Below are 14,787 nucleotides of genomic sequence, written 5' to 3'. Positions count from 1 at the left end.
CTTGGTATTTAAAACATTGGGAAAAAACTTGGCATTTAAAACAAAGTTACCATTATCAAATTACGGAACAGCATGTGTGCTTTAAAATGGTGTGTAGGCGGACATACAGAAAAAACGACATTGGCAACGAAGCGTCAAATTTTAAATTACAAAAATTGCAGGGACTTTCTGGAGAATCTAGTAAAACATTCTTGATGACTCTTCGTGAAATAATATAAACCTTCTAATCGAAGTAATTATCTAATTGTTGTACAACATGGACAGCATCGGCACGTGGAAGTAAGAAAACAACTGCAAATTCGAGGAGAAATAATTGAGGTGCCCTCTTATTAAAAACCGCATTAAAAATAACACTGTTCCGTTCAGAATGTGAATGAATATTAGTGAAACAAGAACACCCGTCGTGAACATTAAAACTTGAATAAAAACCCGTCTTTTAGGGAGTTTGTACTTATAAGTATATTGGGAACTTATTTTCGTCGGTGTTTGGGGGTGGCAACCAATTACCGCACTTCGTCCAATTATTGCCGACCCGATTTCCGTATTGATCAAACGAATCGCGGGATATAAAAAAGCCCGACATGTGCGAGCCCGATGAAATCGAGAATGAATAAGGGCGGCGCAAACATTGCCGAGTAAAAAGTCTTAAGGTGAAGTGAAACCCCCTTCAAATCAGTCAATTCGAATACAACACTTTTTTTAAGGGTATTAGACCAAACTGTCCGAAACCTTGACACCACTCCTGATCATCTAAGAATTGTCCTGACACGTTCAAAATTTGGATATTTTATAAAAAATTTGTTAACTCAGCCCAGACTAGAACCAAAATGGCGTCGAGCTCTCATATTTCGATCAATATAGAATTATCGCAGGCTCTGATATGAGAAACGAAAGGGTCAAGACAATTTTACGACAATTTAGAGCACTCTGGTAATTGATAAACTCGGATTTGAACGGGATAAAGGCAAAAAAAGTGTTCTATGCGTTTCTATGTTAAAACGATTGGAATGCGAGGTCTCGGAATGAAAATTTAATTGACCTGAAAATCACAGATGGCGCAAGGTGTCCCTGTGCAGTCAATTAGGGCCCCAGAAAGCATGAATCCAGAGGATTTCTAGGGTTTTACTTCGATTTCTTGATATTCATTGTACGAAAACGACAGGTGGAGTATGCCATTTGGTACAATATCCAATACAATTCGACCCAGCTGTCAATATAAAAACGAACGTCGGCACCGTAGGCATTTAGAAAAATCTTTATCGACGTCGATCAAGTTCCTCGACGTGTTTCACTTCATCTTAAATCCCGTGAAAAACAATCGGCATCGTTTGGCGATGCTTTCCGTCGCCGGTTCCATCGAAGAACGTAGAAAAGTCGGTTCCGTTCTGCGACATCGAGCGATGAAAATAGAGCACCGATATATATCGAGTGTCGCGTGTAAAGCTCGGAAGCTCGACGACATCGCCCGACCTAGAAGTCTTGTTCTTTCGCTCCAACTATGCATTTGCCCCACTATACCGAGGAAATTAAAAAGTCAATGGGACGCGAATCACGCAACGAACCGGCGGAATATCCAGGTCGAAAAGGGAGACATCAACAATTTATCCACGAGTATTTTCCAAAGACAGTGAAACGTCCTGTACTATTATTCTCACTGTACATTTCTTCTACAATACCAACATTAAAAAAAAAAAGGATGAACAAAATCTAAGAAACTCGATGCAAGATCTATTAAGCATCTAACAATTAAACAGGGTGTTTTTTCATACTTTCAATAAGGGGTGTAGTGACTTGTACTCTTCCATTCCAACTATTTCTCCTACTATACCAAGTTCATTGGACAGGAAAACGAAGAGCATGCATTAATACGAGCTTTTCGAAGGAAGCGAAGTGCTCGGCTCTTTTTCTCCTTAAGTGTTTATTCACCCGACTGAAGTCCATTTGAGGAATCAAACAATCACGGCACAATGAATTGAATGGCGAAACTGCGGCAATAGATATGGGCATGTGGTTTCTAAATGGAGCAAATTGTACGCAAAAAGCTCTGCTTGTCTACAATTGAGTGCAGCATTTCAAGCAGAAGTCCGCCAAGACAGAATGGTGCTGCACTCGGACGGTCGCAGGAGAAACCGTGCTGTATCGATTCTCGTATGTACAGTACTCTCTGTACCATCCCATGGTACACCCTTTCGGTCTACCCGGTTGCAATTACCAAAGAATATTATTTCGAGCCCACATCTACAGGAACGGATGAAACTCCAAATTCCTTAGATTTGATTTCTCTACCTCTACCTATAGAAATGATTTCACAAGTCTAGTGAGTACGATTATCTCTCTGTACCATCCCATGGTACACCCTTTTGGCCTACCTGGTTGCAATTACCAAAAAAATATTATTTCGAGCCCACATCTACAGGAACGGATGAAACTCCAAATTCCTTAGATTTGATTTCTCTACCTCTACCTATAGAAATGATTTCACAAGTCTAGTGAGTACGATTATCTCTCTGTACCATCCCATGGTACACCCTTTCGGCCTACCTGGTTGCAATTACCAAAGAATATTATTTCAAGCCCACATCTACAGAAACGAATGAAACTCCAAATTCCTAAGATTTGATTTCTCTATCTCTACCTATAGAAATGATTTCACAAGTCTAGTGAGTACGATTATCGGCGTGTATTCTAAGGTGCTTCTAAAGTAATTCCAAGTTTTTCATCCTGATGAAATAGGTAATTAACGTCAATTATTCATGAAATTTCACGGGCTGTTTTCTCCCGATATTTAGAGACATTCCGGTCCCCAAGCCAGTGCCCTCTCTATCTGCAGAAAATTATCCATCGATTTAATCGCAGGATTGTTATCGTCTTGATAGTATATTAATAATGCGTCAAACAATATCAGGAGGACCAGAGATGACGGTCTTATCCATTCACGACACTCAAGTATCGAGGTGACTCCTTGTCATTTTTATCCGGAACTGCTCGTTGGACGTAATAAGAGCATTACTAAATAAAAAATATTTATGTAAGGCGTTTCCACTCGTGGAGCTACTTTGTATGCATTATAAAATTACAGGCTCACGTGAGGCAGCGCGTGCGACTTCGACGAGAAAGCTAATCGTCATGAATTTATGAAACTACAGTAGCCGAGACGTGCTTTGTAACGCAAATCATGAATCACCGACCGATCGAGATTTTATCGCATAAGAGAGTCATTGTTTGGCATGATCGAGGTGCAACGAGTCTGTGGATAGGTCGCATTCATGAAATTCCAAGGTATGCCTGCAATCGAGGACACAAGGCAGGAAGAAATGTTTCCAGTCGTTAAAAGCCGAATGTTTCAATTTTATGTTAAATATTTTATAGACGAAATACGCCCACGTGGATAATATTCGCCATTTATACGACATTTCCCCTATTCCGCGATTTCTTTCTCATCGAGATGCAATAAGTTTCTAAAAAGGTCGCATTCATGAAATTCCAAGGTATGCCTGCAATTGAGGAGACAAAGCAGGAGAAATATTTCCAGTCGTTAAAAGCCGAACGATTCAATTTTATGTTAAATATTTTATAGACGAAATACGCCCACGTGGATAATGTTCGCCATTTAAACGACATTTCCCCCATTCCGTGATTTCTTTCTCATCAAGATGCAAGGAGTTTCTAAATAGGTCGCATTCATGAAATTCCAAGATATGTCTGCTACCGAGGCACAAGGTAGGAAGAAATATTTCCAGTTGTTAAAAACCGAACGTTTCAATTTTATGTTAAATATTTTATTGATTAAAGACGCCCACGTGGATAATATTCGCCATTTAAACGACATTTCCCCCATTCCGCGATTTCTTTCTCATCGAGATGCAACGAGTTTCAAGATAGGTCGCATTCATGAAATTCCATGATATGCCTGCTACCAAGGACACAAGGCAGGAAGAAATATTTCCAGTCGTTAAAAGCCGAATGTTTCAATTTTATGTTAAATATTTTACAGATGAAATACGCCCACGTGGATAATATTCGCCATTTAAGGTGATGTGAAAGTGGCGTTGAAGAAGTTTTGTTTATAAAACTTTTCTCTCAACTCGGTTTACCGAATAGTTTGAAACTTTACAACGTGAATAGGGAGACTATAAGGAAGGTCCTGAAACTGATGAATTTCAATTCTTTTCAAATTTATTTATAGGTATTTTAAAAATAATTTATAAAAAATGAAATTTCACGAGTTTCAGGACTTATCTTAAGGTTTCCATATTCGCGTTTTAAAGTATGAGACAATTTGAGACACTCAGTTCGTAGAAAAGTTTTATGAACGATTGAGCTTTCGGATGTCACTTTCACATCCCCTTAAACGACATTTCCCCCATTCCGTGTTTTGTTTCTCATTGCGATGCAACGAGTTTCTAGATAGGTCGGATTCACGAAATTCCAAGGTATACCTACAATCGAGGACAGAAGGAAGTAAGAAATATTTCCAGCCGTTACAAGTCGAACGTTTTAATTTTACGTTAAATATTTTATAGATGAAGTGCGCCCACATGGAAAAAATCCGCCATTGAAACGTCATTTCCCCCATTCCGGGGTTTCTTTCTCATTGAAGGCGCACCCGTCTGTATCACGGCACGCAAATGCAAATAAAATATGTGCCCTAGGGATTCACGACTAATTCGAGAGCAAATACACACCGGCAGCGGGCACACCGATTGCGAAATTACCATGGTGACTCATAGGAACGTGGATACCCCGAAAAGAGACATACCCGAGGGCTGGAAACCTGCCAAGCATTTTCCCTGCAAGAACCTCCGCATCGATTTTACGCATACCCTGCAGAAACGAGGGGCCATGAACCAACGGGGAGGTCTGCAGCTTCAATTTGCATAGAGAGGAGCTCCGCGTTGCATAACATCCTGAAAGTGCATTTCGTTCCCACCCCGTGGCGAGGTAAATAAATCGGAGCCCTAAGCTGCAGATCAAAGACTCTTTCAGCTTCCGGTATCGCGGATGATGAAACTTAAAGTTCAACCGAGATCACTCGGATAGGGCTGTACGTAGGAAATCTCCGATTATCCTATTCACGAAGAGAGCAGCAGAAGCGAAGAGTGCGAATGGAGGTGCGCCAAGTGAAGGGTAGCTCCAGGAAAAGGAATACGAAATGGTCTTTCAACTCCCTGCTACCTGCCTGTAAAACGTTAAATACGGTTCAATAAAGGCGTAGAGATAATTCCTTATCCTTCTAACTACTCGTGGTAATTATCGTCGGTTCGTCTATCGCGACACGACTCCCAGTTTCCATGGCCTCCATTAATGGAGTTGCTCATTCAGTGGGAATCATTTTCGCGGAACAAAAGTCTGGACTCGGAGGGATATACCAACTGGGAGTTAGATTCACATGCGCAGGCTGAAATGCGCAGGAAAATGCGATCGAACCGAGCTGGCGTGTCAATTAGTCGGACCGAAGCCGGAAGTGACGCGTAGCTGCACTGGAAATGCAGATTTTTTTTATGGAGCGTGAATTTCCTAGAGTCACACGCTTTCGCGCCCACTCTACCTAGGTATCTGGCTGCCCCTAGTGACGTAAGGTGTGCGACTCAAAACTGGAAGCCTACGTGGAACTACCAGGGGACATGCATGGGAGCGAGATCGTAATCGCGAACGCGTGGGCGACCCTCGTGTAGAATAGATACGGGAATTCCGAAGGAAATACAAAGAGCCGCATTATTGCGCGTACGCGAGACCTCATGTCGTCCGCTTATGAGACTTTTCGTATGGACCGATCGTGGCGAGTTTCTCGTTACTTCCCGATATCAGGCTTCGCTTGCAATTGGTATAGAATAAATAGATACGGGAATTCCGAAGGAATTATAGAGAGCCGCACTATTGCGCGTACCCGAGACCTCATGACGTCCGCTTATGAGACTTTTCGTATGGACCGATTGTGGCAAGTTTCTCGTTACTTCCCGACATCAGGCTTCGCTTGCAATTGGTATAGAATAAATAGATACGGGAATTCCGAAGGAATTACAGAGAGCCGCATTATTGCACGGCTGAGGGACCTCGTGTCGTCCGCTTATGAGACTTTTCGTATGAACTAATTGTGGCAAAAACCTCGTCACTCCCCGACATCAGGCTTCGCTTGCAATTGGCATCGGCCAAGAAGTTGCATCTTCGTTGTAACAACTGCAGACATTAATAGGTGGGATTCTTGGGAACCCTTGCAGAGAGTTCTGCACACGATAAAGTCCTCGGAGGTTTGACCGAATCAACTATCGAAGGTCTAGGTTCATGATTGTTACTCAGGGACTAAGTAGAGAACGGTCGATAAGGCTTCTGTATAAATTTGCCCAAAATAGGAGAACTGAAGATTATTCAAAACGTTCGGTGTGCGTAGAAAGTAGCGGTGACATAAGAACACAAGTATGCGACATAAGTAAGCAACGTATAAAGAACACGAAAATAGCAATCACTTTTACGTAAATCCTTTCGGTTCAAGCGTACAACTGAATTCCAAATTACGGTGGAGTTGATAGGTACAAGTATAAAATGTTTTGGTAAGTATGTACAAGTTAGATGGAAGATCCAAATCGTGATGATTGCTCAAAATGATTCAATCAAAAGGATTGTCGCGTACTAAAAAGTTAGATAATAGGAAAAGTATTAGGTGTTGGCAATTATTAAATGTAATTATTCTAAGCCTCTTCAATTAAAACCTGTATAAACTACTTTTTATTTTAATCCATTCTTATGTGGTTGAACGAGTAGACTACTCCGATATGGATCAACCATGAGGAATTTAAAAGTTTTTGGAAAAAGGCGTTACAGGTTAGTAGTAAAAAAGAAAATACGTACCCAGACTCGCTCACTGCATGATTATTGTTAATACCACTGGTGATATTGTTGTTATTGGTGGCATTAGAATTAGGACGTTCCGGTGTTTGGTGAGCACCCAAAAGTGAACTCCACTCTCTCATAACTTCCTCACCCTGAGCTTCCAACTCCGAAAGAATGGTGGCTTCATCCAAGTCTTGCAAAGCAGGATTCGAATCCAATCTGAAACGTTTCACTTAATTTATATGCGTTCACACCATGTACCATCCCTATCTAACAATGGATTGATAATTACTTTTATTTTTATCTAACAACTGCGTGAAAACATAATTCATTAAAGCATTTACCGGTGATTAGCGTCTTCATAGGAACTGGTGTCACTGCGTTCATAGTCCAGCATAAGATCATCGGAGGCAATTGATTCGCATGGTGACAAAGTATCGACACTCCCAGCACGACTCAATCTTCGAGCATGAATCGGACTGTTTTCCACGCTCTTACCATGTATGATGTCTGCAACGTGTAATGAGAATTATTTAGTTAATAAAATATCAGTCACTTTATATGAGAAATAAAGATGAATTATAAATGTAAATATACATACTTGTCTTGGGTATCGATTCCACCAATGTTTGACTGTTCTCCGTAACCACTTGACTCGCCATTCCGGATTGGGCCTCCGAACTGCCCCTCAATGTGTCCTCAAACGTTAATCCAGGTTGATCTGCTATTTCGTCATCAAAGAATTCCCTGCCCTCGGATAAGCTCAGAGAATTTGAAGCATTTGTTGGGGTTCCAGGAGAGTCATCATCAATCGTGTTGCCAGACCTCTCCATCGGGCACTCTTTTCTGGACGCTTTTCCATCTGACTGAGTAATACTAGCGGTGGGACTATCAAACAGACTGTCGACGGGAGATGTCTCGTCGTCTATTAACGTAGTGGAAGTTGCAGCCACGGCGGCAAATGCAGGGTCCTCGATGGTGAGAAGAACTGAGCGCAGAGTACTCTTTGGTAAAGATCCACTTTTGGCGGCGTTCGAAATGGTCTTCAAGTGGTGGTTGGAATTAACCCTGCACTCGTCACTGGAACTCAGAGAATACTCATCAGCCATAGCCTCACCGTGACCATACTCAGGGTCATCCGAACTCGGTGGACTGAAGTCTGACTTAATAGAAGGAATCTTCTCGGAATGTGATCTATCTTTGTACACTTTTTCTTCGCCAAGCCCTTCATCGTAGCCTTCGGACGAAGTAGTCGACATAGACGTCGTAGAATCGTTATACCTATTGTCTTTATTGAGGATTCTCTGATACTGGGTCGTCCTCTCTCTGACCAGACCAGTATTTAGGTTAGGAGTTACAAATGTCTTTGGAAGAGGTATAACCGATATTTCGGTAACGGTGCTGTCGTCGTCCACGTCTCTAACGTCAAAACTCTTTCCGTTTACAACCATCCTCAGGTTCCTAGGTCTGATGTGTCCTCTTCTTCCATTTGCTGGACTGTTATCCAAATAGTCGAGGCCTCTTCGTACGTCGTTCTCTTCCAAACAACCCAACTGACTTCCTACTCCAGAATCCTCGGTACCTGAACCTTCCTTAGAACTTGAGGAACCCTTTGATGCTGTAGACACTTTTCTATTCTGATTGGCAACGGTCTTTGCAACCTTTGAATTTGCATCGTTCATCCTCACCGCGTACTGGGGTAACGGTAAGTGACTGGTATGCAAAGTATACTTGCTAATAGGTTCAGGAATACCAGACATTCTTCGATTAACATCACTATTCAAGGGATTATTGTTGTTATATGGTGGATTCACCGGGGACGGCCTTAATTTGGAAGTGGGAGCCTTGTTCGATGGCTTGTTCTTCTCCAGCTGTTGCTGATGCGACTTCTCCTGATTGTAATGACTTGCTTCGTGATTGCTGCAAATATCTCCAACCTTGTTAGTATATCTTGCCTGCGGTTGCCTAAAACCAAATCGATTGATCCTAACAGCAATTCCACTGGCCTCTTTCTTAGGTGGCACGAGTCGAGGTGTCGATCGACCCGATACATTTTGAATTTTTTGATGGTCCTCTTCGCGTCGTCGATCTTGCTCTGGTCCAGCTGATTTAGAACGGGGATGTAATAATGGTGCGTCGTTTGGGTAGCTCGCTATGGGCATCGGAATTCCAGAATTGGGTCTACGCCGGAATCCAAATGATATGGCGGTGCCCCGTGTATATGGCGTAGCCCGCTTCGCCGCACTCTTGTTGTCGTTCTGTAACATGATACATGTCTTGTATTAATAAAAAGAAGAATAACTTCTTTTTCCACCTAAAACTCCTATCACGTTCATGTCAGGATTAAAAGTTATTACGTCTTATCGATGCCTCTGAACTGTGTCAAATAAGTTACCCACTTCTTTTTGTCCATCACTTCCATAACCTTAAATCAGAAACGGAGTATACGAAAGTCACTTGGCATTACGACCTTTATTCTTTCTAATCTTGTAATACTGTACCTAAGCCATAATCCGACATTGACATCATAAACTGAAATGACACAGATACCTCCAGATATTTACCAAAGGTTGGTCCTTATCAGTGTAATCAAATTAAGGGAACTACTTATTCCTAACCCAACTTTCGCTTTGAACTTGCCCAAAACGGAGCACGAACAGTACCATTTGACGTTCACTGCCCTGCCCTTCCTAAACGGACACTGCCACAGAAACTGACATTTAAACTGCCGTAAACGGTGATTGCGAACATACATATTAAAAAGTGTAGCTATCGATGACAGATTAGTACTTATCGCTTCGATTGGTTAGCGATTCCACTCTTTTCAAGAGACTTAAAACTTTACACTTTGCGCTTTCCGGACAGTTATCTTTCAGACGGTACGACGTGACTCCCACGTCAATTGCTAACTATCATCCAGGATTGGTCAGTGAAGGATTACAAAGAGACAAGCCTTTACATGGGAAGAATCGCAATTAATCGCGGCCGAGTTGACAACTGACGATTACCCCGACACACCATCTAAAATCGATTTAAAATAAATCAGGAATTATCTTCAATAAAATAACTGCCAGTTGATTTAACTGTACTTCCCCACGTATCCGTGTGTTCGTTAATTTATCCTTACCTCTACATATTTATTTTCTGTATACATAATTAATGAAGTGAACAATTAATGAAATAAATAGTGAACTTTACACGATGAACGCTCTATCGTTGCTGCCGTCATTCGATTTCAAAATGCGCGCGGATAATGACGACGGTGGCGCGCAGTTTCTAATTGCGCGCGAAATTCAAATCGTAGAGTCGGTGATAATTCTAATAATTTTATAGTTATTCTCAACATATGACCAATTATTAATTATAATCGTTCTACTATGCATAACCTTCTATCCTCCAAGGCCTCTTTGATTTCCCGGCATTCTAATCATAACGATACCATCATCTATATTATTGCAGCAATCGGTACTTCAATCGAGGGATTACATTTTGAAGAAATTATACGACAATTTTCGAAGTATCAAAAGTCTCACTGTAGTTTTAACTTTAAAATTTCCTCTCGTCAGCGGTGAAATGTTTAGCTTGCCCAGAAAAAGATAAAAAGGTTCCGCACGGGCTCTGCACAAAAAGATCCGGAATGCATTCGGTCTTATTAGGTTAATGCATTCCCATTACTCTTTCAAGAGACCGTTCCGTGCCAAGTTTTTCTGCATATGAAAATATTTCCCTCCTCAACGTATGAGTCTTCCCACAAGCTCTACACTTTGTACAAAGAGAATTAGAATAAATCAAGGACAACTAATAACCGTGACCCGGGTGCGGTTCACCTTAAGGATCGATTAAAGCGATTACTTCCTATTCTCTCGTTCGGATCGAAGAATCGCCTGCCATTCCCGATATTTCCCTTCACCCTCGGTCATGATTTCTTAGCGATAAGTACTTTGACCGACTGAGCAATGTTACAAGCTAAAGCGCCTCCTAATTGGCCAATAAAGAAACCGATTCGACGAAAGGACATAAAGACTACACGTGTTCGCCACGTGTAATCTCCATTTCCCACGGTAATAATCCATTGCTCACACCTTATCGGAATAATTATTCACATCGAATTAACGGAAATCGTGAGACATCGAATGCCGGTATGCCAGCCATATTCCGCCCAGAAATTCCACCCTGTTAAAAAGAAATTTATAATTTTATAATATTTTTCTTGCAAGTATTATTCAACCTATGGTGTACTAATTTTATAGAATATCCGCAAGAAATTGAAAAAATGTATTATAAATTTATTACCCAAGTACATTAATTCTCCCACGTAATTTCCCGAACATCATAACACGAACGTCACCAAATTATAACTTTCTTTAAAAATTCGTAATAAATATATACCGATTTAATGATTTTTTTTATTTTAATACTGATTATTACTGATAAGTTCATCGACATTGGTCTGAATTTCCGGTTCCCCCGGCCTCCTGAAAATGCGAGATTTAATCCAGAGGTGGAACAAGCGAAAGTGGTGCAACCGGGTTTAAACGGAACCAGATCTAAATGTTCTTCCACGCTAAATAGCGAGCCTAACGTAGACGGCAAGGTGTGGTCCATAGACATCATTAAAAGCAACCGGGCCGATAAATCATCCCGTGGGTGCGAATCTTCGCATTCGCGGGCGAAATATCGAATAATATCGCGGCCGATCAGGCGTGCACGGATTATTCTCCGTTTACGCCTCGAGAAGCGCGTTTGAGGTAAGCGCGAGGCAGCACAGAACTATGCTCGCGTTACGTCACATGACGTACGATACAATGACAACCTGTGGGAGCGATAAATCTTCCCGTGGATGCGAATCTTCGCATTCGCGGGCAAAATATCGAATAATATCGCGGTATATCGAGCGTGCACGGATTATTCTCCATTTAACGCCTTGAGAAGCGTGGTTGAGGTAAGCGCGAGGCAGCACAGAACTATGCTCGCGTTACGTCACATGACGTGCAACGATACAATGACAACCTGTTGGAGCGATAAATCTTCCCGTGGGTGGGAATCTTCGCATTCGCGGGCGAAATATGGAATAATATCGCGGCTGGTCGAACGTGCACGGATTATTCTCCGTTTAACGCTTCGAGAAGAGCATTTGAGGTAAGCGCGAGGCAGCACAGATCCGTGCTCGCGTTGCGTCATGTGACGTACAACGATATAATGACAACCTGTGGGAGCGATATATCTTCCCGTGGATGCGAATCTTCGCATTCGCGGGCAAAATATCGAATAATATCGCGGTATATCGAGCGTGCACAGATTATTCTCCGTTTAACGCCTCTAAAAGCGCGTTTGAGGTAAACGCGAGACGGCACGGATCTATGCTCGCATTGCGTCACGTGACATGCAACGACACGATGACAATCTATGGGAGCGATAAATCTTCCCGTGGATGCGAATCTTCGCATTCGCGGGCAAAATATCGAATAATATCGCGGTAGATCAGGCGTGCACAGATTATTCTCCGTTTACGCCTCGAGAAGCGCGTTCGAGGTGACCGCGAGGCGGCACAGATCTGTGATCGCGTTACGTCACGTGACGTGCAACTACGTAATGACAACCTGTGGGAGCGAGGCCCGCTAATCCGTGAAACGGAGTCCGAGGGATTATCGACACGTGACGTCGACTTAGGAAAAATCGCGCACGCGAGCGATCATCTACCGACCTTCGGTTGGGAAAGGAAAATCCAGAAACGAGGACTGGGTATCGACCTACGACAACAGACCTTTAACGAGATAATCGAAATGCGCCGCAAATCTGGAAGAAAACTGACGATTAGTAATCGGTTAATCCATCGGTTATCTCGTTGACCAAATTCATTTGCCTTCGCCGAACGGAATGACGCGACGTTACCGGAATACGAAACGTTACGTTTATGAGTAACCGATGATGAGATGTTGGATTCCGGGGAAGATATCTCGCATTTGGATTCGAGTCGATAATTTGATAGCGAAAGACGGACGCGTACGTTCGGCGAAAGTCGAGTCTACGGCGAGTTGGCAAGGAAAATAACTGGAATTATGACGGCTCGCTCTCGAATCGATAACTGACATTTATATCGATAACTCGAGTTATGGTAGAAATAACTCGAGTCTGCTCTAACGCCCGCTCGATTGGATCTGGGACGTTCGATTCGCATCCCTAACCCCGTGCTTTGTCCCCCGGGATGGGAGGAGTTATCAGCTCGAGCCGACGACGCGTTTGAATTCGACCACTTCGAGCCGACAAAGCATTGGATCACAGCTCGTGGCGTTATCTCGGGGAAAAAGAGAGTCGAAGAGGCGAATTCAACCCCTCCCTCGAGGACCAACTACCCGACGTGCACCGACATCCCTCGATCCTTGCAACATCGACTCGTCGTCCCGACCCGCGAATTCGGCGGTTCGGGGATGCCGCGACGCGGGGGGGGATCCGCGGCACTTTCCGCTGTAGCGCGGATCGCCGGCTCCTGGGGCAAGTCGCGGGTTCCCGGTCCAATCGGCGCAGCCGTCTTACCGCAGTGCCGGCGTAGGCGGTGCCACTCTCGCGGTCCTCTTCATCGACGTCGAAGCCCAGGCCGTAGCCGCGGTATTCCAGGGCGCCGTAGAGGGGCTCGAGGAGTTCCTCCTCGCACTCGAGGACGAACCTGCGGTCGACCCTGCCGGGTGCCGACCTGGCCGACCTGGCCGACCTGGGGGCGAGGAAGTGCCGGTCCCCTTGGTCGAGGTCCTCGCGCGCCTCCCTGCGCGACCTGCGGCCGCCCTGCCGCTCGATCACCTCCAGGGCTGCGGCGCTTCCGGCCTCGCGGCCGCGCGATTGGTCGACGTCCCCCTGCGGCGGCCTCCGGTTGGTCGGCGACGCGCGATCGGCTTAGCTCGATCTTACCTCCCGCGGGGGTCCGGCCGGTCGCATCGCGGATTGGTGCGCGCTCCCTCTCGCTCTCTGCCTCGGAAGACCCGGTCTCCTGCGGGCTCTCGCGTCGGCGAAGTACTCCAGCGGGCGAGCCCGGAGTAACACTCGGCGCGGAGAGGACCGTGCGAGCCCGAGGCGCGGATCGATCGGCCGCGGCGCGCCGGCGTCGTCGGCGTCGCGACGCCGGAGGAGACCGGGAAAGCCGCGCAGCGCGGGGGCCGGGGGGCCAAGAGGGCCGAAGATAGCAGGCCTCGAGGACTGCTCACGTGGCGCCAGGGCCGGCGAACGCGTATTTTTGACGGGGACAAAAAACGGGAGAGGACAGGAAGCGGAGGAGAGCTTTACGCGAGGCGTTCCCGAGGGAAGGAACGGATCGGACGGGAGGGAGGGAAGATTTCGACGCGACTGAGGATTTCAGGAAATTTCGGACGGCCCTTGCAATTGGATCATTTCCTCACGTTCCTTTCGGACACGCGCGAAGGAAAATCATTTCATGAAATTTCGGCCGGCCCTTGCAATTGGATCATTTCGTCACGTTCCTTTCGGACATGCGCGAAGGAAAATCATTGAAATTTCGGCCGGCCCTTGCAATTGGATCATTTCCTTACGTTCCTTTCGGCGCGAAGGAAAATCATTTCATGAAATTTCGGCCGGCCCTTGCAATTGGATCATTTCGTCACGTTCCTTTCGGACATGCGCGAAGGAAAATCATTTCATGAAATTTCGGCCGGCCCTTGCAATTGGATCATTTCCTTACGTTCCTTTCGGACACACGCGAAGGAAAATCATTTCATGAAATTTCGGCCTGTCCTTGCAATTGGATCATTCCTCACGTTCCTTTCGGACACGCGCGAAGGAAAATCATTTCATGAAATTTCGCCTGGTCCTTGCAATTGGATCATTTCCTCACGTTCCTTTCGACCACGCGCGAAGGAAAATCATTTCATGAAATTTCGCCTGGTCCTTGCAATTGGATCATTTCCTCACGTTCCTTTCGAACACGCGCGAAGGAAAATCATTTCATGAAAT

The 14,787-nt window shown here is 44.5% G+C and overlaps 1 protein-coding gene across 8 annotated transcripts in view; it reads right to left on the bottom strand.

The window, feature by feature from the left end:
• LOC105702722 overlaps positions 1 to 14,787 on the bottom strand; it is a 72,347-nt gene that overhangs the window by 31,878 nt on the left and 25,682 nt on the right. For 5 of the 8 annotated variants that reach the window (XM_012430508.2, XM_012430509.2, XM_012430506.2 and 2 more), the window contains 3 exons: positions 7,430 to 9,086; positions 7,173 to 7,338; positions 6,847 to 7,047 (listed from right to left, as the gene is read on the bottom strand). In XM_012430508.2, coding sequence (XP_012285931.1) covers positions 6,847 to 7,047; positions 7,173 to 7,338; positions 7,430 to 9,086 — 2,024 coding nt within the window. The other 3 variants (XM_012430511.2, XM_012430512.2, XM_012430510.2) reach the window with 3 other exon arrangements.

Source organism: Orussus abietinus, unplaced genomic scaffold (genome assembly GCF_000612105.2).
Source record: "Orussus abietinus isolate OABI.00-Male unplaced genomic scaffold, Oabi_2.0 scaffold384, whole genome shotgun sequence".
Classification (NCBI taxonomy): Eukaryota; Metazoa; Arthropoda; class Insecta; order Hymenoptera; family Orussidae; genus Orussus; species Orussus abietinus.
This window is presented reverse-complemented; position numbering and strand designations above follow the sequence as displayed.